At 39.9% G+C, this 20,645-nt stretch overlaps 1 protein-coding gene across 3 annotated transcripts in view; it reads left to right on the forward strand.

Moving 5' to 3' along the window:
- The window catches only part of slc39a11 (solute carrier family 39, member 11), a 190,504-nt gene that overhangs the window by 117,383 nt on the left and 52,476 nt on the right, over positions 1–20,645 (forward strand). For all 3 annotated transcript variants that reach the window (XM_089121761.1, XM_089121762.1, XM_089121763.1), the window contains exon 6: positions 17,572–17,739. In XM_089121761.1, the coding sequence (XP_088977887.1) occupies positions 17,572–17,739 (168 nt within the window). The remainder of the gene's footprint in view (positions 1–17,571; positions 17,740–20,645) is intronic.

The following is a 20,645-nucleotide window of genomic DNA, read 5'->3' on the forward strand; positions in this document are numbered from 1 at the left end:
GGCAGTGGTGTCGTGGCCGGTGTGTGTCGGCAGTGGTGTCGTGGCCGGTGTGTGTCGGCAGTGGTGTCGTGGCCGGTGTGCGTCGGCGGTGGTGTCGTGGCCGGTGTGTGTCGGCAGTGGTGTCGTGGCCGGTGTGTGTCGGCAGTGGTGTCGTGGCCGGTGTGTGTCGGCAGTGGTGTCGTGGCCGGTGTGCGTCGGCAGTGGTGTCGTGGCCGGTGTGCGTCGGCGGTGGTGTCGTGGCCGGTGTGCGTCGGCAGTGGTGTCGTGGCCGGTGTGCGTCGGGCGGTGGGCGGTGGTGTCGTGGCCGGTGTGTGTCGGCGGTGGTGTCGTGGCCGGTGTGTGTCGGCGGTGGTGTCGTGGCCGGTGTGCGTCGGCGGTGGTGTCGTGGCCGGTGTGTGTCGGCGGTGGTGTCGCGGCCGGTGTGTGTCGGCGGTTGTGTCGTGGCCGGTGTGTGTCGGCGGTTGTGTCGTGGCCGGTGTGTGTCGGCGGTTGTGTCGCGGCCGGTGTGTGTCGGCGGTTGTGTCGCGGCCGGTGTGTGTCGGCGGTGGTGTCGTGGCCGGTGTGTGTCGGCGGTTGTGTCGTGGCCGGTGTGTGTCGGCGGTTGTGTCGTGGCCGGTGTGTGTCGGCGGTTGTGTCGTGGCCGGTGTGTGTCGGCGGTTGTGTCGCGGCCGGTGTGTGTCGGCGGTGGTGTCGTGGCCGGTGTGTGTCGGCGGTGGTGTCGCGGCCGGTGTGTGTCGGCGGTTGTGTCGCGGCCGGTGTGTGTCGGCGGTGGTGTCGTGGCCGGTGTGTGTCGGCGGTGGTGTCGTGGCCGGTGTGCGTCGGCGGTGGTGTCGTGGCCGGTGTGTGTCGGCGGTGGTGTCGTGGCCGGTGTGTGTCGGCGGTGGTGTCGTGGCCGGTGTGTGTCGGCGGTGGTGTCGTGGCCGGTGTGTGTCGGCGGTGGTGTCGTGGCCGGTGTGCGTCGGCGGTGGTGTCGTGGCCGGTGTGTGTCGGCGGTGGTGTCGTGGCCGGTGTGCGTCGGCGGTGGTGTCGTGGCCGGTGTGTGTCGGCGGTGGTGTCGTGGCCGGTGTGTGTCGGCAGTGGTGTCGTGGCCGGTGTGTGTCGGCGGTGGTGTCGTGGCCGGTGTGTGTCGGCGGTGGTGTCGTGGCCGGTGTGCGTCGGCGGTGGTGTCGTGGCCGGTGTGTGTCGGCGGTGGTGTCGTGGCCGGTGTGTGTCGGCGGTGGTGTCGTGGCCGGTGTGTGTCGGCGGTGGTGTCGTGGCCGGTGTGCGTCGGCGGTGGTGTCGTGGCCGGTGTGCGTCGGGCGGTGGGCGGTTGTGTCGCGGCCGGTGTGTGTCGGCGGTGGTGTCGTGGCCGGTGTGTGTCGGCGGTGGTGTCGTGGCCGGTGTGCGTCGGGCGGTTGTGTCGCGGCCGGTGTGTGTCGGCGGTGGTGTCGCGGCCGGTGTGTGTCGGCGGTTGTGTGTGTGTACCTCATTTTTTTTAAAAGATAAATGTTTATTTATTTTAGACCTTGATTCTTAATTTGAGTTACAATATTTTTTCATATTGCTTTAATGGCTTAATACCTACATTTTTAAATGATTGATTTTAAAGGTTGTTATTGAATATTACCGCTGTTAAAAACCCGAATGAAGCTGACAGTAAAGCTGCTTCTTTCCAGATGTGGAGAAAGTGTTTACATGCAGCAGAATCCAGCCGGAAACAGCCGGAGTCACAAATAATTACGGAAAGTGAAAACACGGCTGTTGAATTATTTACTAATTGGAAAAATCAAAGACCTTCTGTGTTTCCTCGACTGGAAAATATCATGTTTGTTGTCACGGCCCGCCTGCATTTATGTGTTTGCACGGCTTATTCTCCCCGCATCGGTGTTTATAAAGTGCTGGGAGTATTAGCAGTTTATTCTCTTATTGTGTTTTTGAGAGATTCCTCTTGTTATGTGAGATAGTGTTTGAGATGGAGCTCATCGGGAGTGTTTGCCTAGAAACACAACAGGCCTGAATAGACGGCATTATCTCTCGTTCTCGCCCACCGCGAAGGTTTTCTGCAGCGTTCAGGATCCAGATATGATGAGCTGCTCGTGCTGAGCCGATCGTAACTTGGCCGCCTTCATCATATACATTTTCCATATTGCACTAACAGCAGGCCTACAGTAAACATACAGTAAACACAGTGTCATCATGATTGCCTCAGGATATCTTGGCAAATGGATATAGCGTTTGGCAAATGGAGCAAGAAAAGCAATAGGCATATATATATATATATATATATATATATATATATATATATATATATATTACTTTGGCAAGTATTTTTGTTCCTTGATGGACCTTGACTAGTTTACCCGTCTTAAATATTACAGTAAATAACTCCAGTCATAAACCTAAAAACCGATAAAATGCTTAATAGTGTAAACTATTAATCACAATGTTATTGCATGTTTACTGCAGATAAACCAAAATATAATTGTTCTTTCCCATTCTCAAAATACCAGAGATGTTTGTTATGCTGCACAGTAATTCCTTAAAGGGATACTTCGCCTCTAGAAAGATGAATGTGTATTTAAAATGGGTCATTTATGTAGAAGAACTGTGAAATTATTTTTGAATTTGGAGCTTTCGAGACTGAGAAAAGCCAGAAAATGTATTTTTGGCTTATGTGTATGAAAGACAACAACTCCCAGAATGCACTTGCTTCGCTGCCCTAGGAGGCCACGCCTACCGGTTACAGAGCGCAGGAGTTAAACAACAAGTCTCCGTGATGAGTCTGCCCGAAAATGTGTTTCGAGATCGCCCAAAATGTGATTCGGGATTCGTCTTTTGCATCATGTTTACTGTGGCGAGCGGGACGAGTGAGGGCCGCGGGAGAACGGCGCGACTGTAGTCTTTAGCCTCTGGACAACACATCCTCCGATGACACAAAATGACGATTTTTGCGTCTTCGGAGGATTTTTTCCAGACAAAAAATACATAAATGTCTCATCTCAGGGCGATATGAGGGTGGAAAGCACGGTAATTTGAAAATACTACAGGTACTAATACAAAGCTTAATGCTAAATCCTGAAGTATCCCTTTAACAAGAGTTTAACAGATGCATGCATGTTCAGAACATGTTCAAATAAATGAATTAGGATCTGGAGATTATTTTTGAATTTGGAGCTTTCGAGACTGAGAAAAGCCATAAAATGTATTTTTGGCTTATGTGTATGAAAGACAACAACTCCCAGAATGCACTTGCTTCACTGCCCTAGGAGGCCACGCCTACCGGTTACAGAGCGCAGGAGTTAAACAACAAGTATCCGTGATGAGTCTGCCCGAAAATATGTTTCGAGGTCGCCCAAAATATCCGAGATTCGGCTTTTGCGTCCGACAGTCGCTATTCATCATGTTTACTGTGGCGAGCGGGACCAGTGAGGGTCGCGGGAGAACAAAATTACGATTTTTGCGTCATCAGAGGATTTTTTTCCAGACAAAAAATACGTAAAACTCTCGTCTCAGTCGGATATGATGGTGGAAAGCATGATTATTTGAAAATACTACAAGTTTTCTGCTAATACAAAGCTTAATGCTAAATCCTGAAGAATCTCTTTAATGAATTCTCTTTAATGTTGTTCACATTATGTCAAAATATGTGCAGACAGAACCAGTCTAGAGTGTATTGCAGGAGACCTCTGGTAATTATTTGTTTATTGATGTATTGTAATTTCCTCCTCTCTGAATGTGTCCTTGACATTTCACCACTGATGTCTAGTTTGCATGCTGCCCCAACAAAACTCTAGCATCTTTCAACATGGAAAGCGTTTTGCCTACAGTATACCTATACATACAATTCTCTCTATGATTACATTTCACACAATTATGATTACAGGAGCAGATTACTGCTTTAAAAGGTTCTTTGCACAACACTGTTATGAGCTGAAAACACATTTCCCATAGTGCATGATTTGTAAACAAACTCATTTTGACATTTTCATCACATATGTGTGTGTGTTCAGCTCTCTCAGCAGCTCTTGTGGTGTGAAGCGCTCGGGTACGAGTCCCGTGAAACACCAGTCACGATAAAAGAGCTCAAAATGACACGGTTGCTTCAGCAAAGATGTTTTAATCTCTTGTTTGCTTCAGCTTTATTGTCAGTGCTGCGCTATTTTCAAACCTATTAGCGTCACTCACATTTCGTTTACAAACCGTTGCGATACTTTGTAATAAAAACTGCCAGATTCACGTTAATCTGTTTCAGATAAAAGTATACCGAGCGTGCTTTTAGTGTCACTCACTTCGAAAGTGTTGCAAGAAGCAATATTATTTTACAGTAATATGGCCACAGGCACACTGAGTGCATGTCTTATCAACCCTGTAAAAATGACTGAAAATTGGTGGTTTAGTGGATACTGTCCGGGATCAAACTTGAGTTTTCTGAAGCATCTCTTCAAAAAAATGTAATGCTGAATGTCTGCAGTTTTCTGCAAAAGTCCAGTTACTGTGATGAACGAAACATTTGGTTTTGTAAGCCATCTGATCAATCTCGTTACATGCCCTAAAAATGGACTGGTTATTGCAGAAGTATTTATTGTAGTTAAAGTAGTTGTTCACTTTAAAAAAAAATACAAAATACTTTTGTTCATAATCTACTCTCCCGCACGTCATCCAAGATGTCCACGTCTTTCTTTCTTCAGTCAAAAAGAAATTAAGGTTTTTGATGAAAACATTCATATAATGGACTTCAATGGGGTCCAAACAGTTCAAAATCCAAATGAGAGTTAACTACAAACTGTTCAAAGGGCTTTAAACGACACCAAACTTTTATCAAGTGAAACGATCGCTCATTAAAAAAAATAATAATAAAAAACGTTAAGTTTTATAAGCTCAAATGTTCGCCTTGCTCTGTTCTTTGTGACTCTCCTTTTTTAATCAAAATGAACGAATCTTTTTTATAGTCATTTCGTTTCATTTGTTGAATGAACCAAATGACTCGGGAAAAGATTCGTTCGTTTTTCATCATCATTTTTAATTCGTTCCCTTATTCATCGTCTGGTGTCGTTTAAAGCCCTTTGAAGCTGCACTGAAACTCTCAATTGGACCTTGAACCGTTTGGTCCCCATTGAAGTCCATTATATGGAGAAAACCCTGGAATGTTTTCATCAAAAACCTTAATTTCTTTTCGACTGAAGAAAGAAAGACATGGACATCTTGGATGACATGGGGGTGAGTAAATTATCAGTAAAAGTGTTTTTTTTTTTTTTAAAGTGAACTACTCCTTTAAGACCACAGTGAATGGTTTTCATAGTCAGTTACATTAAACATCAGAGATGCGCTTCTTTGCTTTGATCAAATCATTGATAAGTTGCTTATGTTCCCTCTGAGTTTCTGATGCACAGTGTTTCCCCGTCTTCTCCCTTCATATTTGCATTTTAATAACGTAATTCCTTTTCTGTCGAGTTGAGCACATTTGAGTTGATGCCAAACATGAACAGGCTTCAGTACTTGAATGAAACTCATGAAACTCTGCAAACGAGGTCGATAGTTGTTTGTAGAAGTTTTTTCTGCATTTTGAAAAAAAATGTTTTTAATAATTTGATTTTAATTACATCAGGAGGATCGTGGGATATCAGATCTTGAGTAATCAGCTCGTGCAATTATCAAGGTATTTTGATTCTTATCATAATGGTGATGCATCAGTTGCAGTGACGTGTGTGTGTGTATATATATATATATATATATATATATAGTATATAATATAGAGATAGATGGAACACAAAGCCCTTCCCCAAACATGTTTTCACTTAGAAAATAGAAGTCAAATCCCTGTGAAATAACACTTATGATTGGACATCAAACAGCTCTAGAAGTGTTTTTCAGATGGCTGAAGGTCAGATCTTTGTGTACGCGAGTGTGTGTCGACTTGCTGTGTTATAGTGTAGTCAAAGTCAGACGCAACTTGATAATTCGACAAGAGATAAAAACCTGTGCCACGGTTCATCGCTTGTGAAAACCTGAACATTGTGAAATTTCATGCTTTTAGAAATGAATATGCAGAGTAAATAAATTTGTGCTGTGCATGATGCGTCATATATTGCTCATTTGCGTGTAATTGAAGTAACCGCATCACTGCACACAAGTTGATTTGTTTTGAATTTTTCATTTAGTTTTTTATATTTCTTTTAGTTTAATTGTAGTTTTAGTTTATTTTAGGCCCTTTTTTTGTAGTTTAGTGTTATTCCTGTCTAGTGGCATTTGCATGGCAGATTATAAATGTTTCAACCTCATAATATTCTTTTGATCTGGACCACAAAGGAAAATAATTTAGTTCTGGTTCGCTCGACTATGGCGATTCTGTCCTTTTTAGGGTCGCATCTTGTGACATCACGTCCTGTTTTTGGTGCGTTTAGACGTCTTTGGTCCGTGTTGCCGTCATATTTTAGTCAACCGCACCAGAGTTTGTCTGTAGTTGGACTGAGACCCATCTTTTTATAGGTTTATAAGCTTTTTATAGGCCGTTGTTTGGTGGGATTAAATGCCAGCGTTCACACTTCGCACCAGAGTTAATTTTAATCGAACCAAACCTAGTTAATTCTACACAAAATAATAATAATAATAATAATAATAAAACATTGACTGATTGCCCACATTGTATCATCTTCCTCACTGAAAAGGACTGATTTAAAGTAGTTTTGTCAAAGAAACAAAGACCTGAAAGCCTCAAGGGCGGCATGTTGTCTCAGAACGACAGGAGGTCTAATGAATACAGATCTCGGTGTGCTTTTCTTCATAATGCCATGCGTTGCGTTTCTCGTTTTCAATGGCGGATCACATAAGCACAGATGAGGTGAGATGAGGTTAAAAGCAGCAGCTTTCGTCAGTCTCCTCTGTGTTAACAGAAAGCATCTGCATTATGCAGAGAATGATGAGAACGATGGTGGCGTGAATCCATGAATACACACGCGTAGACTGCAACGGCCGACACATGATGATTATACAGTATGCATGGGTATGACGTGTGTTTCTATGGTAGCTGAGCCTCGTAGGGAATATCCACAGGTTTGGACACCAATGGCGTTTTATTTTAAAAAGGGTGAAATTTCAATCACAGCGTTCTCTCAGACAAGGACTGTGCTAATTAATAGATTGCATTGTGCTATCGCGATTTAAAGGAGTAGTTCACTTTTCAAAAAACTTTTGCTGATGATTTACTCACCCCCATGTCATCCAAGATGTCCATGTCTTTCTTTCTTCAGTCGAAAAGAAATTAAGGTTTTTGATGAAAACATTCCAGGATTTTCTTCATATAATGGACTTCAATGGGGACCAAACGGTTTAAGACACTTTCAGTGCAAACTGTTCAAAGGGATTTAAATGATTCCAGACGATAAGGGTCGTATCAAGCGAAACGCTCATTTAAAATAATAATAATAATAATAAAAAAGTTTAAGTTTTATAAGCTCAAATGGTCACCTTGCTCTGAGCGTTCGTGACTCTCCTGTTCAAACTCGTTTATCAAAATGAACAAATCTTTTTCCGAGTCAATTTGTTTGTTTTGTTCATTGAATAAAACCGAATGACTTCATTTTGAAAGATTCATTCATTTTGATGAACGAGTTCGAACAGGAGAGTCACGAACACTCATCACAGAACCGAGCATTTGAGCTTATAAAACTTAAACTTTGTTATTTTATTTATTAAATGAGCGATCGTTTCGCTTGATAAGATCGTCTGAAATCGTTTAAAGCCCTTTCAACAGTTTGCATTTTGCACTGAAAGTGTCTTTTGGACCTTGAACCGTTTGGACCCCATTGAAGTCCATTATATGGAGAAAAATCCTGGAATTTTTTCATCAAAAACCTTAATTTCTTTTCGACTGAAGAAAGAAAGACATGGACATCTTGGATGACATGGGGGCGAGTAAATTATCAGCAAATGTTTTTGTTTTCAAAAGTGAACTACTCCTTTAAGATTGTAAAGGTTTCAAGCTAATTATATTATTTTGATCTTCTAGACCAAAAAGGAAAATAATACATTTAGTTCTGGTTCGCTCGGCGTTCACACTGTCATTTTTTTAGACCCAAAGTTACTAAACAACGTAATTGCTTGTATATGACATATTTTGTGACATAACATCCAAAACAACAATGCTTTGTTTTGAGCTCAATGCTCTCATTATGTTTATACCTGCTGAGAAAGAGATAATGAAATGCTCTTTCATTTTAGAGAGGTGAAATTTGTGTCAGAGTTCTCTCAGACAAGTCAAGTTACTACAAATGAACATTGTTTGTATTGTGAACTTATGACAGGGTGAAACGACACGACTTTATCATCAAGGTCATTAGCATTCGAAAGTCATCTGTACAATATGACATCTCTACAAATTGATACAAATAATATTAAAAATGGAAAGGTTTTTTTTGTGACAGGGTAGATAAAAGATAAAATAAACACATTTTGACAGTTCAATGACAGTAGGGCTCTTCAAATGTTTTGGCGTCTGTACTTCTTTAATGTCCCGATACACTCACAGTGAGGTTAGTGTCGTCGTTTTTTAAGGCGAGGCCTCAGAGAAGGCGGAGCCTCAGAGACGGCAGGGCCTCAGAGAAGGCGGAGCCTCAGAGAAGGCAGGGCCTCAGAGAAGGCAGGGCCTCAGAGAAGGCGGAGCCTCAGAGAAGGCAGGGCCTCAGAGAAGGTGGAGCCTCAGAGAAGGCAGGGCCTCAGAGAAGGTGGAGCCTCAGAGAAGGCAGGGCCTCAGAGAAGGCGGAGCCTCAGAGAAGGCAGGGCCTCAGAGAAGGTGGAGCCTCAGAGAAGGTGGAGCCTCAGAGAAGGTGGAGCCTCAGAGAAGGCAGGGCCTCAGAGAAGGCAGGGCCTCAGAGCCACACCCACCTATGATGTCATCGCCGCAGACCAATGACAGTTCAGAGGTGTTTATCTAGCTGGAGCAAACTGTTCCCGGAAAGTTAACTTTAGGAAGCTGCTTCGACACCAAATCAACTTCGTTTCGGCCACACGTCACATCAGTTCGTTCTTCAGCTTCGCTTTAAGTATATTGGTTTTAAAGTAAAGAAATATTGCAATATGGGAATCAAAACTCACGGATTGATCAATTATAATGTTATAAAAATGTAGGTTTTCTTAATAATTATTTGTATGATGTAATGTGGCTATTTGAATATGCAATATACTTTGTAATATATTTATTAAAAGATACATATCACATGAAAAAAGAAAAAAAAACATTTTATTATTAAACATATATATTGTCATGTGAAGTAAAATAATATATAATATTTAATATAAAAGTTATATATAGAATCTGTTAAATTCTATAATATATATATATATATATAATTTATGTATACATGTTATCCATAATAGTTCAATTGTAACGATACATCTGCATTTTATTTTTGATATTCAGTTACTATATTAATGCTTGCAGAACATTTATTTATGAGTTTTATTGCATTCAGATGTTGTGAACATTCAGTGACGGAGACGGATCGGGCTTTCAACAGTGTTTGATGAATAGATGTGTGTATGCGCTTCTCTATACTCAATCACACACATCTGTGATGACATTTGTGAGATAAATTATGGATGTGGGTTATTATAACAAGATCTTTATTTTCCTGGGGCTGAATCTCTCAGCTTGACTGACAGCTGAGAATGTGTCCGTCGTTCGTGTACTTGACATTGCTTATATGGCTGTGTTTGAGTGACTCAAAGCTCATAACAGATGTGAAATATTCACATTGGTGAATTCTGTGTTAAAGTACGCACTGCCTGTGGAGTATAGAGATAATCCCGTTTCTGATTTCAGCAATCCTCCGGCATATGATAGAAGAGGAGTTGTGGGAAAAGATAAAGGAGTGTGTGTGTGTGTGTGTGTGTGGAGGTGTATTGTTGTTACAGTGATCCCAAACTGGGTGAAAATGCCCCAGTCCCACCGGGTGCCAAATGTGGCCAGTAGAGGGTGCTGAAGTCTTCTGCTTTTTATGTTTTGCATGAATTAAATTTATAATGTATTGGCAGGATCAATATATTATATCTGTAAACTCAATCAAGCAAGCGATCATCATAAAGAGATGTTCAAAGTGAACTATCCCATAGCTATCAAGCTAAAAAATGACATCAAATCACCATAAAAGGATGTAAATAAAAGTAAATATGATGCACTATTATTTTAGGTCTTTTTAAGCCATGAAAGTTTTTTTTTAAATTAATACTTTTATTTATCGAAGATGCATTAAACTAGTCAAAAGTGACAGTAAAGACAAAGTTTCCTATTTTAAATCAATACTTTTCATTTGAACTATCACAGTTTACACAGAAATATGAAGCAGCACAACTACTATTTTCAACATTGATAATAATCATAAATGTTTCTTGAGTACCAGATCATCATATTCGAGTGATTTCTGAGGGATCATGTGACACTGAAGACTGGAGTAATGATGCTGAAAATTCAGCTTTGATCACAGGAATAAATTACATTTTACTATATATATACATACATACATACATACATATATGTTGCTATAGTAATTCTCTATATATATATATATATATATATATATATATATAAATTAATACGCTTTATCTAATCAATAAAATTGTGGCAACAGATTACAAGTAATATTATTAATTAAATTTAACAAATTAGAATTGGGTAATAATTAATCAAATTAATTCCATTTAAAATGAGTAAAGTTTACACCCAAAAATTTAACAAAAATATCTGAATAACAGACAGACATCAAAGATTAATTAAGAACTATTTATATTTTATTGCCAACATTGAAGACACCTGATGTTAACAAGCAGAATCACTGAAAAAACGTAATTTTGAAACAAACACCGATCACCATAATGGTGACTTAAATGTACTTTTTTCTTTTTTGTTGTTTTAAGTTTTACTCATTTTAAATGACTCAATGATTATTTTAATTATTACTCAATGATTATTTGTTAAATTTAATTAATAATATTGCTTGTAATCTGTTGCCACAATTTTTTCGATTAGAAAAAGCGTATTCGTTTGCATGCATGAATTGACAATATCAGTCACTTTAATAATATACCTCCGTTGTCATGAAGTGTTCAAGGCCAGAAAGCTCTCTATGAGTTATTAAATTGTCACTTTAGTCTTTCTCTTTACACCACAAATTGTGCAAGTATAATTTTTTCCGAAAGTGACTTATGACTGATTGCTGAAGACAGATTTGAGCCTCCTGGTGCCAAACGACGCGTATGCAAATAAATAAGTGATACGGGATGGAGCCGCTTGAACAGAAATCTGCATAATGTCAAGAAAAGCAGCAATAATCAACAGAAAAGCGGACGCCCATGGAGAGATTGAGTCCTGCTGTCGTGAACTTAATAATAATAATAATAATAATAATAAAATGTTTGATTGAAGATATTATTTTGGTTTAAATGTGACATTATATGAAGTTTAAATGATATTGTTGAAGCTGAATAAGTCCCCCTGACGCTGGAGCTGTGTGTGTTTATTGGGTATGGTGCTTTGTAAAATCCATAAAGCAAGTAATTATTAGTGGTGCTTGGCCAGGCGAGCTGCGGACATGAACGATATCTCCATTCGCACGGCTTGTGAAGGGGTGTGCTATTACTTTTATAAGACATTTGTGCCTGGCGGACCGTAGAGACTCATATCTAGAGTCCAGAGGATCACAGAGATTTGTTTGATGTGTTTTTCCAAGAAAACACCCAGAGCACTGCGACACACACACATCAGCATAGCATTGTGGGAAGGTTTTCTTGGGCAAACATCTCAAATCTAATAATCTGGAGTTTCAATCAACATCTCAGCATCTGCCCATGATATAACGTGCAGCGCTGCGGCCCTGGACAGATTGCTTTTAGGATTTTTAAAACGGATTATATTTCGAGATCTTGTGTTGGCCAACCGGAGACTTTACAACACATCAATGAAAATGGTGGGCTCATTTACTGCTGAATTATGAAATAAATTACATTCACATCCATCCATCCATCCTTACATCCATTCTTTTCTATCCATCCATCCTTTTTCATTCCATGTGTCCATCCATCCCTTTCTTTCCATCTATCACTTTATTTCCATCCATCCATCATCCTTTTCCTTCCATCCATCCATCCCTTTCTTTCCATCCACCCACCCATCCACCCATCCATCCATCAATCACTTTATTTACATCCATCCATCCATCATCCCTTTTCTTCCTTCATCCATCCATCCGTTTCCTTCCATCCATCCATCCCTTTCTTTCCATCCACCCACCCATCCATCAATCACTTTATTTCCATCCATCCATCCATCCATCCATCCATCCATCCATCCATCCATCCATCCATCCATCCATCCATCATCCCTTTCCTTCCATCCATCCATCCATCCCTTTCTTTCCATCCATCCCTTTCTTTCTTTCCATCCATCCATCATCCCTTTCCTTCCATCCATCCATCCATCCATCCATCCATCCATCCCTTTCTTTCTTTCCATCCATCCACCCATCCCTTTCTTTCCATCCATCCCTCTATCAATGCATCCATCTATCCATCCATCTATCCATCATTTTTCTTTCCATGCATCCATTCTTTTCATTCCATTCATGCATCCATCCATCCATCCATCCATCCATCCATCCATCTTTCCATGCATCCATCCTTTTCTTTCCATTCATGCATCCACTCACCCCCTCCCTCCCTCTATCAATGCATCCATCCATCCTTTTCTTTCCATCCAGCCATCCATCATCCCTTTCCTTCCATCCATCCATCAATCACTTTATTTACATCCATCCATCCATCATCCCTTTTCTTCCTTCATCCATCCATCCGTTTCCTTCCATCCATCCATCCCTTTCTTTCCATCCACCCACCCATCCATCAATCACTTTATTTCCATCCATCCATCCATCCATCCATCCATCCATCCATCCATCATCCCTTTCCTTCCATCCATCCATCCATCCCTTTCTTTCCATCCATCCCTTTCTTTCTTTCCATCCATCCATCATCCCTTTCCTTCCATCCATCCATCCATCCATCCATCCCTTTCTTTCTTTCCATCCATCCACCCATCCCTTTCTTTCCATCCATCCCTCTATCAATGCATCCATCTATCCATCCATCTATCCATCATTTTTCTTTCCATGCATCCATTCTTTTCATTCCATTCATGCATCCATCCATCCATCCATCCATCCATCCATCCATCCATCTTTCCATGCATCCATCCTTTTCTTTCCATTCATGCATCCACTCACCCCCTCCCTCCCTCTATCAATGCATCCATCCATCCTTTTCTTTCCATCCAGCCATCCATCATCCCTTTCCTTCCATCCATCCATCCATCCATCCATCCATCCATCCATCCCTTTCTTTCCATCCATCCGTTTCCTTCCATCCATCCATCCATCCATCCATCCATCCATCCATCCATCCATCATCCCTTTCCTTCCATCCATCCATCCATCCACCCATCCATCCCTTTCCTTCCATCCATCCGTTTCCTTCCATCCATCCATCCATCCATCCATCCCTTTCTTTCCATCCATCCGTTTCCTTCCATCCATCCATTCATCCCTTTCTTTCCATCCATCCATCCATCCATCCATCACCCCTTTCCTTCCATCCATCCATCCATCCACCCATCCATCCCTTTTCTTCCATCCATCCGTTTCCTTCCATCCATCCATCCATCCATCCATCCATCCATCCATCATCCCTTTCCTTCCATCCATCCATCCACCCATCCATCCCTTTCCTTCCATCCATCCGTTTCCTTCCATCCATCCATCCATCCATCCATCCATCCATCCATCATCCCTTTCCTTCCATCCATCCATCCACCCATCCATCCCTTTCCTTCCATCCATCCGTTTCCTTCCATCCATCCATCCATCCATCCATCCATCCATCCATCATCTGTTTCCTTCCATCCATCCATCCATCCATCCATCCATCCATCCATCCATCCCTTTCTTTCTTTCCATCCATCCATCCATCCATCCATCCCTTTCTGTCCATCCATCCCTCTATCAATGCATCCATCTATCCATCCATCTATCCATCCTTTTTCTTTCCATGCATCCATTATTTTCATTCCATTCATGCAGCCATCCATCCATCCATCCATCCATCTTTCCATGCATCCATCCTTTTCTTTCCATTCATGCATCCATCACCCCCTCCCTCCCTCTATCAATGCATCCATCCATCCTTTTCTTTCCATCTATCCATCCATCTATCCATCCATCCATCCATCTTTCCATGCATCCATTCTTTTCTTTCCATCCATCCATCCATCCATCCCTTTCTTTCCATCCATCCTTTTCTTTCCATGCATCCATCCACCCCTTTCTATCCATCCATCCATCTATCCATCCATCTATCCCTCCCTCTATCAACACATCCATCTATCCTTTTTCTTTCTTTCCATTCATCCATCCATCCTTCCTTTTTTCCATCCCTCCCTCCATCCATCCACCCACCCATCCATAGACATTTATAATGTTTTTCATCCATCCACCCATTTCATGAATTAATATTGTTCATGAATTAATATTCATGAAATGCACATTTTATGTCTACTACAGTTTTGCAGCTGTAACATCAACATTAAGATCCAGAAATCTTCCTGTTCCTGGAAAAACATTACTGTCTGAAAATTTAGTCCTAACCATATCCATATCCCCTGACCCTACCCATAAGATATCCTTAAAGTCCGAGTGAAATGATAGGAGGATAACACTGCTGTAGTCTGGTAACCCTGGACTCGTAAGCCTAAACTGTAGACCTGTCCCTCACATCCGTTGATTGGTTTGATCCACCGTCATTAAAACACAGATGTTGATCCATGAACATGTTTCCCGTGGTGTGACAGTGACATCATTCATGAAGCATCGGCTTCACATGTTGTCCATCACTCATGATTTATTCACAAGCGATCCTAACTGAAGTGATATTTTACATTGCACATGTGAACTACTCACATCAGCCCTCATCTAAAAACTCAAAAACTGTAGACGCTCGGCTCACGCCTGACGGATGTGCTCCTCATGACCTTTAAGCCTGAGTAATCTGCATTCATTATATATTCTTCAATGTGTGGTTGGAGAAATTAAAACTATATTATCGACGTGTTCTTCCACCCAGTGTGAGGGATTTCGTTTCAGTGAGGGTCATTGTCCTCTATTTATTAATTCTCAGCGCACACACACATAATTACGCTCTAAAGTGACGGCTAATTGGTGGCATGTGTTTCAGATGCACTCTGGATCTCTGGATTTTTTATACGACGATTGGCGTTTAAAAAAGGATTAAAGCTAGGATAAATACAGTGTGAGATTGGAGGGTCCTTGAGGAGATAAAAGCTCAGCTGGGCTTTAAAAGAGTCGGTCGTTCTGTTGCAATCTCCTGCTGATTATTTGACCATGATTGATTTATTGGATGCGTTGAAAAGAGTCATTTTCAATCTGAACTGCTGATTGGTTAATAGTTTATATTATTTCACTTTGTGTTTGGTTTGATGAATTCATTGCCATTTTTCATGTACGAGGTACAGAAACAGGTCCTTGATTTTAGTGTCTTCTGTATATCTGCTGAGTTTGTTTCATAACTGAAGAACTTTGCAACATTGACACCGTTATTGAAATGATCTGAATCTAAATTTGTCTGAATAACAGCACTGTCGTCTTCTGTAGAGCTGACTTTTATTTAGTTTTATAATTGGAAAAAATACAACATTAATGCAACTGTTATTTTTCTTGTTTATTACAGTGAATCTGCTTTGATTGCACATTAAAGTAGTTCACTTTTCAAAAAAACTTTTGCTGATGATTTACTCACCCGCATGTCATCCAAGATGTCCATGTCTTTCTTTCTTCAGTCGAAAAGAAATTAAGGTTTTTGATGAAAATATTCCAGGATTTTTCTCCATATAATGGACTTCAATGGGGACCAAACGGTTCAAGGTCCAAAAGACAGTTTCAGGGCAAACTACAAACTGTTCAAAGGGCTTTAAACGACTCCAGACGATGAATCAAGCGAAACGATCGCTCGTTTAAAAAAAAAATTAAAAAGTTTACGTTTTATAAGCTCAAATGCTCGCCTTGCTCTGTTCTGTGATACGCGTTCGTGACTCTCCTGTTCGAACTCGTTCGTCAAAATGAACAAATCTTTTTTCGAGTCAATTGGTTCATTCAACGAACAAAATGAATGAATTGACTCGGAAAAAGATTCGAACAGGAGAGTCGCACAGAACAGAGTAAGGCGAGCATTTGAGCTTATAAAACTTAAACTTTATTTTATTTTTTTTTTAATGGCCGGTCGTTTCGCTTGATAAGACCCTTATTCGTCATCTGGAATCGTTTAAAGCCCTTTGAACAGTTTGCACTGAAACTCTCATTTGGACCTTGAACCGTTTGGACCCCATTGAAGTCCATTATATGGAGAAAATCCTGGAATGTTTTCATCAAAAACCTTCATTTCTTTTCCACTGAAGAAAGAAAGACATGGACATCTTGGATGACATGGGGGTGAGTAAATTATCAGCAAAAGTTTTTTTTGAAAAGTGAACTACTCCTTTAAGACAGTTAACCTGACTTGTTATAGAAGTGTTATAGAAATTATTAATCATCAACCTCAAACTGTATGTGCTGTTTTATTGTGTTTTGGTATTCTCTGAGATTTACAGCACTGTTAACACATTTAAAACCCGGATTTATGTGATTCTGCAGCACTGACTAATTGTTGTAATATTATTGATCCTTTCAGTGGATCATTTTCTTGAAATGTGTTTGTTCTCCAGAAAATGATGTTCGGGAAGATATTTGTTCTGTTTCTATTTGAGATAAAGTGGGAAATGGAGAGGTGTACCTGTTGTAGTATTATCTATTGTTGTACCATTAACTATTAATTAGGGCTGTGCAAAGATTAATTGTGATTAATCGCATCCAAAATAAAAGTTTGTGTTTACATAATATATGTGTGTGTGCTGTGTATAATTATTTTGTATATATAAATACACTCACATGCATGTATATATTCGAGAAAATGTGTTATTCATATTTAAAATATTTATATATAAAATAGATTATGTATTTATATATATATATATATATACAGTATTTACTTGCAAATAATTCTTAAATACATGCATTCATATGTATTTATATATACGAAATAATTATACACAGCACACACACATATATTATTTAAACACAAACTTTTATTTTGGATGTGATTAATCACAATTAATCTTTACACAGCCCTTATATTAACTAATATAAACTAATAATGATCAGTACATTTGTTACAGTATTTATTAATCATTGTTAATGTAAGTTAATAATAATCCAGCTGTTCATGTTGGTTCACAGTGCATTAACTAATGTTAACAAATACAACCTTTGATTTTAATAACGTATTAGTAAATGTTGAAATTAATATTACTGCTGATTTATGCATTTATAAGCATTGACTTATAAATTGTTGTTATATCGATCCTTTCAGTGGGTCATTTGCATCTTGAAAGTGTTTGTTCTCCAAAACATGACGTTTGAGAAGATGTTTCTGTTTCTTAACCAGATAAAGTGGAGAATGGAGAGGTGTACCAGAGACGTCGGGGTCCCAACACCGGCCATACAGAGGAACAGGAAGTGAGTGCGAAACCACAGGATCTGACGAGCCAATCAGAAAGCAGCTGGCGGCGAGTCGTTCTTCTGATCCTGGCCATCACCATTCACAACATTCCCGGTGAGTCTTTCCCTTCATGATTACTCTACATTATTACAGTCCACATGTCCCGCTCTATATAACATCATTGGTAACACTTTACAATAAGATTCATTAGTTAAAAGAGTTGTTCACTATAAAAAAAAAACTTTTGCTGATAATTTACTCACCCCCATGTCATCCAAGATGTCCATGTCTTTCTTTCTTCAGTCGAAAAGAAATTAAGGTTTTTGATGAAAACATTCCAGGATTTTTCTCCATATAATGGACTTCAATGGGGTCCAAACGGTTCAAGGTCCAAATGAGAGTTTGACTCTCCAGTTCGAACTCGTTCATCAAAATGAATGAATCTTTTTTCGAGTCATTTGATTCATTCAACAAACGAAATGAACCAAATTACTCGAAAAAAGATTTGTTCATTTTGATGAACGAGTTTGAACTGGAGAGTCACGAACACGCATCACAGAACACAGTTTTTTATTTATTTTTGAAACGACCGCTTGTTTCGCTAGATAAGACTCTTATTCATCGTCTGGTGTTGTTTAAAGCCCTTTGAAGCTGCACTGAATCTCTTATTTGGACCTTGAACCGTTTGGACCCCATTGAAGTCCATTATATGGAGAAAATCCTGGTCTCTGATCCTGGACTCTCCAGTTCATCAAAATGAACAAATCTTTTTTTCGAGTAATTTGGTTCAGTTCGTTTGTTGAATGAATCAAATGACTCGAAAAAAGATTCGTTCGTTTTGATGAACGAGTTCGGACTGGAGAGTCAAACTCTCATTTGTACCGTAAACCGTTTGGACCCCATTGAAGTCCATTATATGGAGAAAAATGCTGCAATGTTTTCATCAAAAACCTTAATTTCTTTTCGACTGAAGAAAGAAAGACGTGGACATCTTGGATGACATGGGGGTGAGTAAATTATCAGCAAAAGTTTTTTTTAAAAGTGAACTACTCCTTTAACATTGTTTTTTTCCTCTCCTGACCACGTCTCTTCAATCCCTGCATTATTCAAGTCCACGTGTAAAGCAATTAAGAATCATTTAGTGACACTTTACAATAAGGATCATTAGTTAATGTATTAACTAACATACAATACATTTGTTACAGTATTTGTCAATAAAAATCCAGCTGTTCATTGTTAGTTCACAGATTAACTAATGTTAACTAACACAACCTTTGATTTTAATAACGTATTAGTAAATGTTGAAATCAATATTCACTAAGATTAATAAATGCTGAAGAAGTAGTTCATGAACCTTATTGTAAAGTGTTTGCCGAATCATAAGTCATGTCTCTTTTTAATTATTGAAGATAACGGTACAATCCGCCATTATTTATTTCAAGAGGAATGAGTTTATTAAGGTTTTTTGTATGCTGGGTTTGAAGTCAACACAATTATTCATGAGCCTCTGTGGCCTAATCCTATGAGAAGGCACTGTCTTATAATTATTCATATCTGCATGTGACCTTTTCCTCTGAGAGGCGCTTCAAACCGGGATTTGACACCGCACTGAAACACGAGCCGCTTATGTTCCGTCGCACGCCGCACAGATACAGGCGTTTCCTCGCCGCAACAATTAACATGAAATATTTGAATATATGAATATATTATGTATGATTGCTATTGAGAATGCTGACTAATGAAAGGCAGAGCATGCGCTTTATTACAGTTCATCTGAGTTGTTTTACGGATATCAAGTTTACCAGCTTGTTAAGCACCCCTGAAAAGGCATGAGGTGTGTATATATTTGTTGACCGTTAGTTTTGTGTATGCTGATGATAATGAAAGGGAGTTTATGGATAAGACGACTTATACTGTGTTTATTCACCTCGTGAAAACACACTTCATCTTTTGTGTGATGGACAATAAACATCATAAAACTCATCAGTAAAGTTTTGTCCGTCGGGTGTTACTCGTTCATCAAAATGAACAAATCTTTTTTCGAGTAATTTGGTTCAGTTCGTTTGTTGAATGAATCAAATGACTCGAAAAAAGATTCGTTCATTTTGATGAACGAGTTTGAACTGGAGAGTCAAACTCGGACCTTGAACCGTTTGGACCCCATTGAAGTCCATTATATGGAGAAAATCCTGGAATATTTACAAAAGGCTTGATTAAACTAAACTATACCTGTTGTAATATATACAGCATATATTCTCAGTCTCCTGATGTCGTACTGAACACCATTACTGACAGTTTCGGACATTTTCAGTGCGTGAGATTGCCCTGTTTTGTTGCCGGTATGAACATAGATATGTATATAAAGGCTAGATGTGTTACGGCGGAGTTTCCATCATCATCACCGGCGGCCATCTTGTCACAGACAGGCTTTCTGGCGGGCATTTGATTTAAGAAATACTCTTGTCTCGTTGAAATCTTGACGGCTTGGTTTCTTACAAACGTTATTAACGTGGCTATAATTCTGGGTGATTATTTATTTATACATTTATTATTTATAAGTATGCAGTATCATAACTACATCTCTGCCGTTTATAACAAACCAAACCGTTTGAAAATCGGTAGAAAATTGAGCAAGTTATGGTTATTTAAAAAGTACATGCACCATTAAAACAATGTTGCCAATGAGCGAGCTGCCTGTGCCAAGATGGCCGCCAGGTGCTGACGTCAACCTCCATTGGCCAGCAGCGCGGACGACACATCTAGCCATTATATCCATATCTATGGGTATGAACTCTTGAAGCTCCGCCCACTTCTTGAAAGGGGGCGGAGAGCAGCAACAGCTCATTTGCATTTAAAGGGACACACAAAAATGACGCGTTTTTGCAAAAGTGGCGATTTTAACCCTTTAGGCGCCAGAGCTTTTGATTTTGACATCTTATTTTCAAAAGGCTATATCTTAAAAGTGATAAATAATAGAGACTTTCTGTAAATTAGAGAAATATTAAGAATGACCCAAAGTT

The sequence above is a fragment of the Pimephales promelas genome, chromosome 17, assembly GCF_988280905.1.
Source record: "Pimephales promelas chromosome 17, fPimPro1.hap1.1, whole genome shotgun sequence".
Taxonomy (NCBI): Eukaryota; Metazoa; Chordata; class Actinopteri; order Cypriniformes; family Leuciscidae; genus Pimephales; species Pimephales promelas.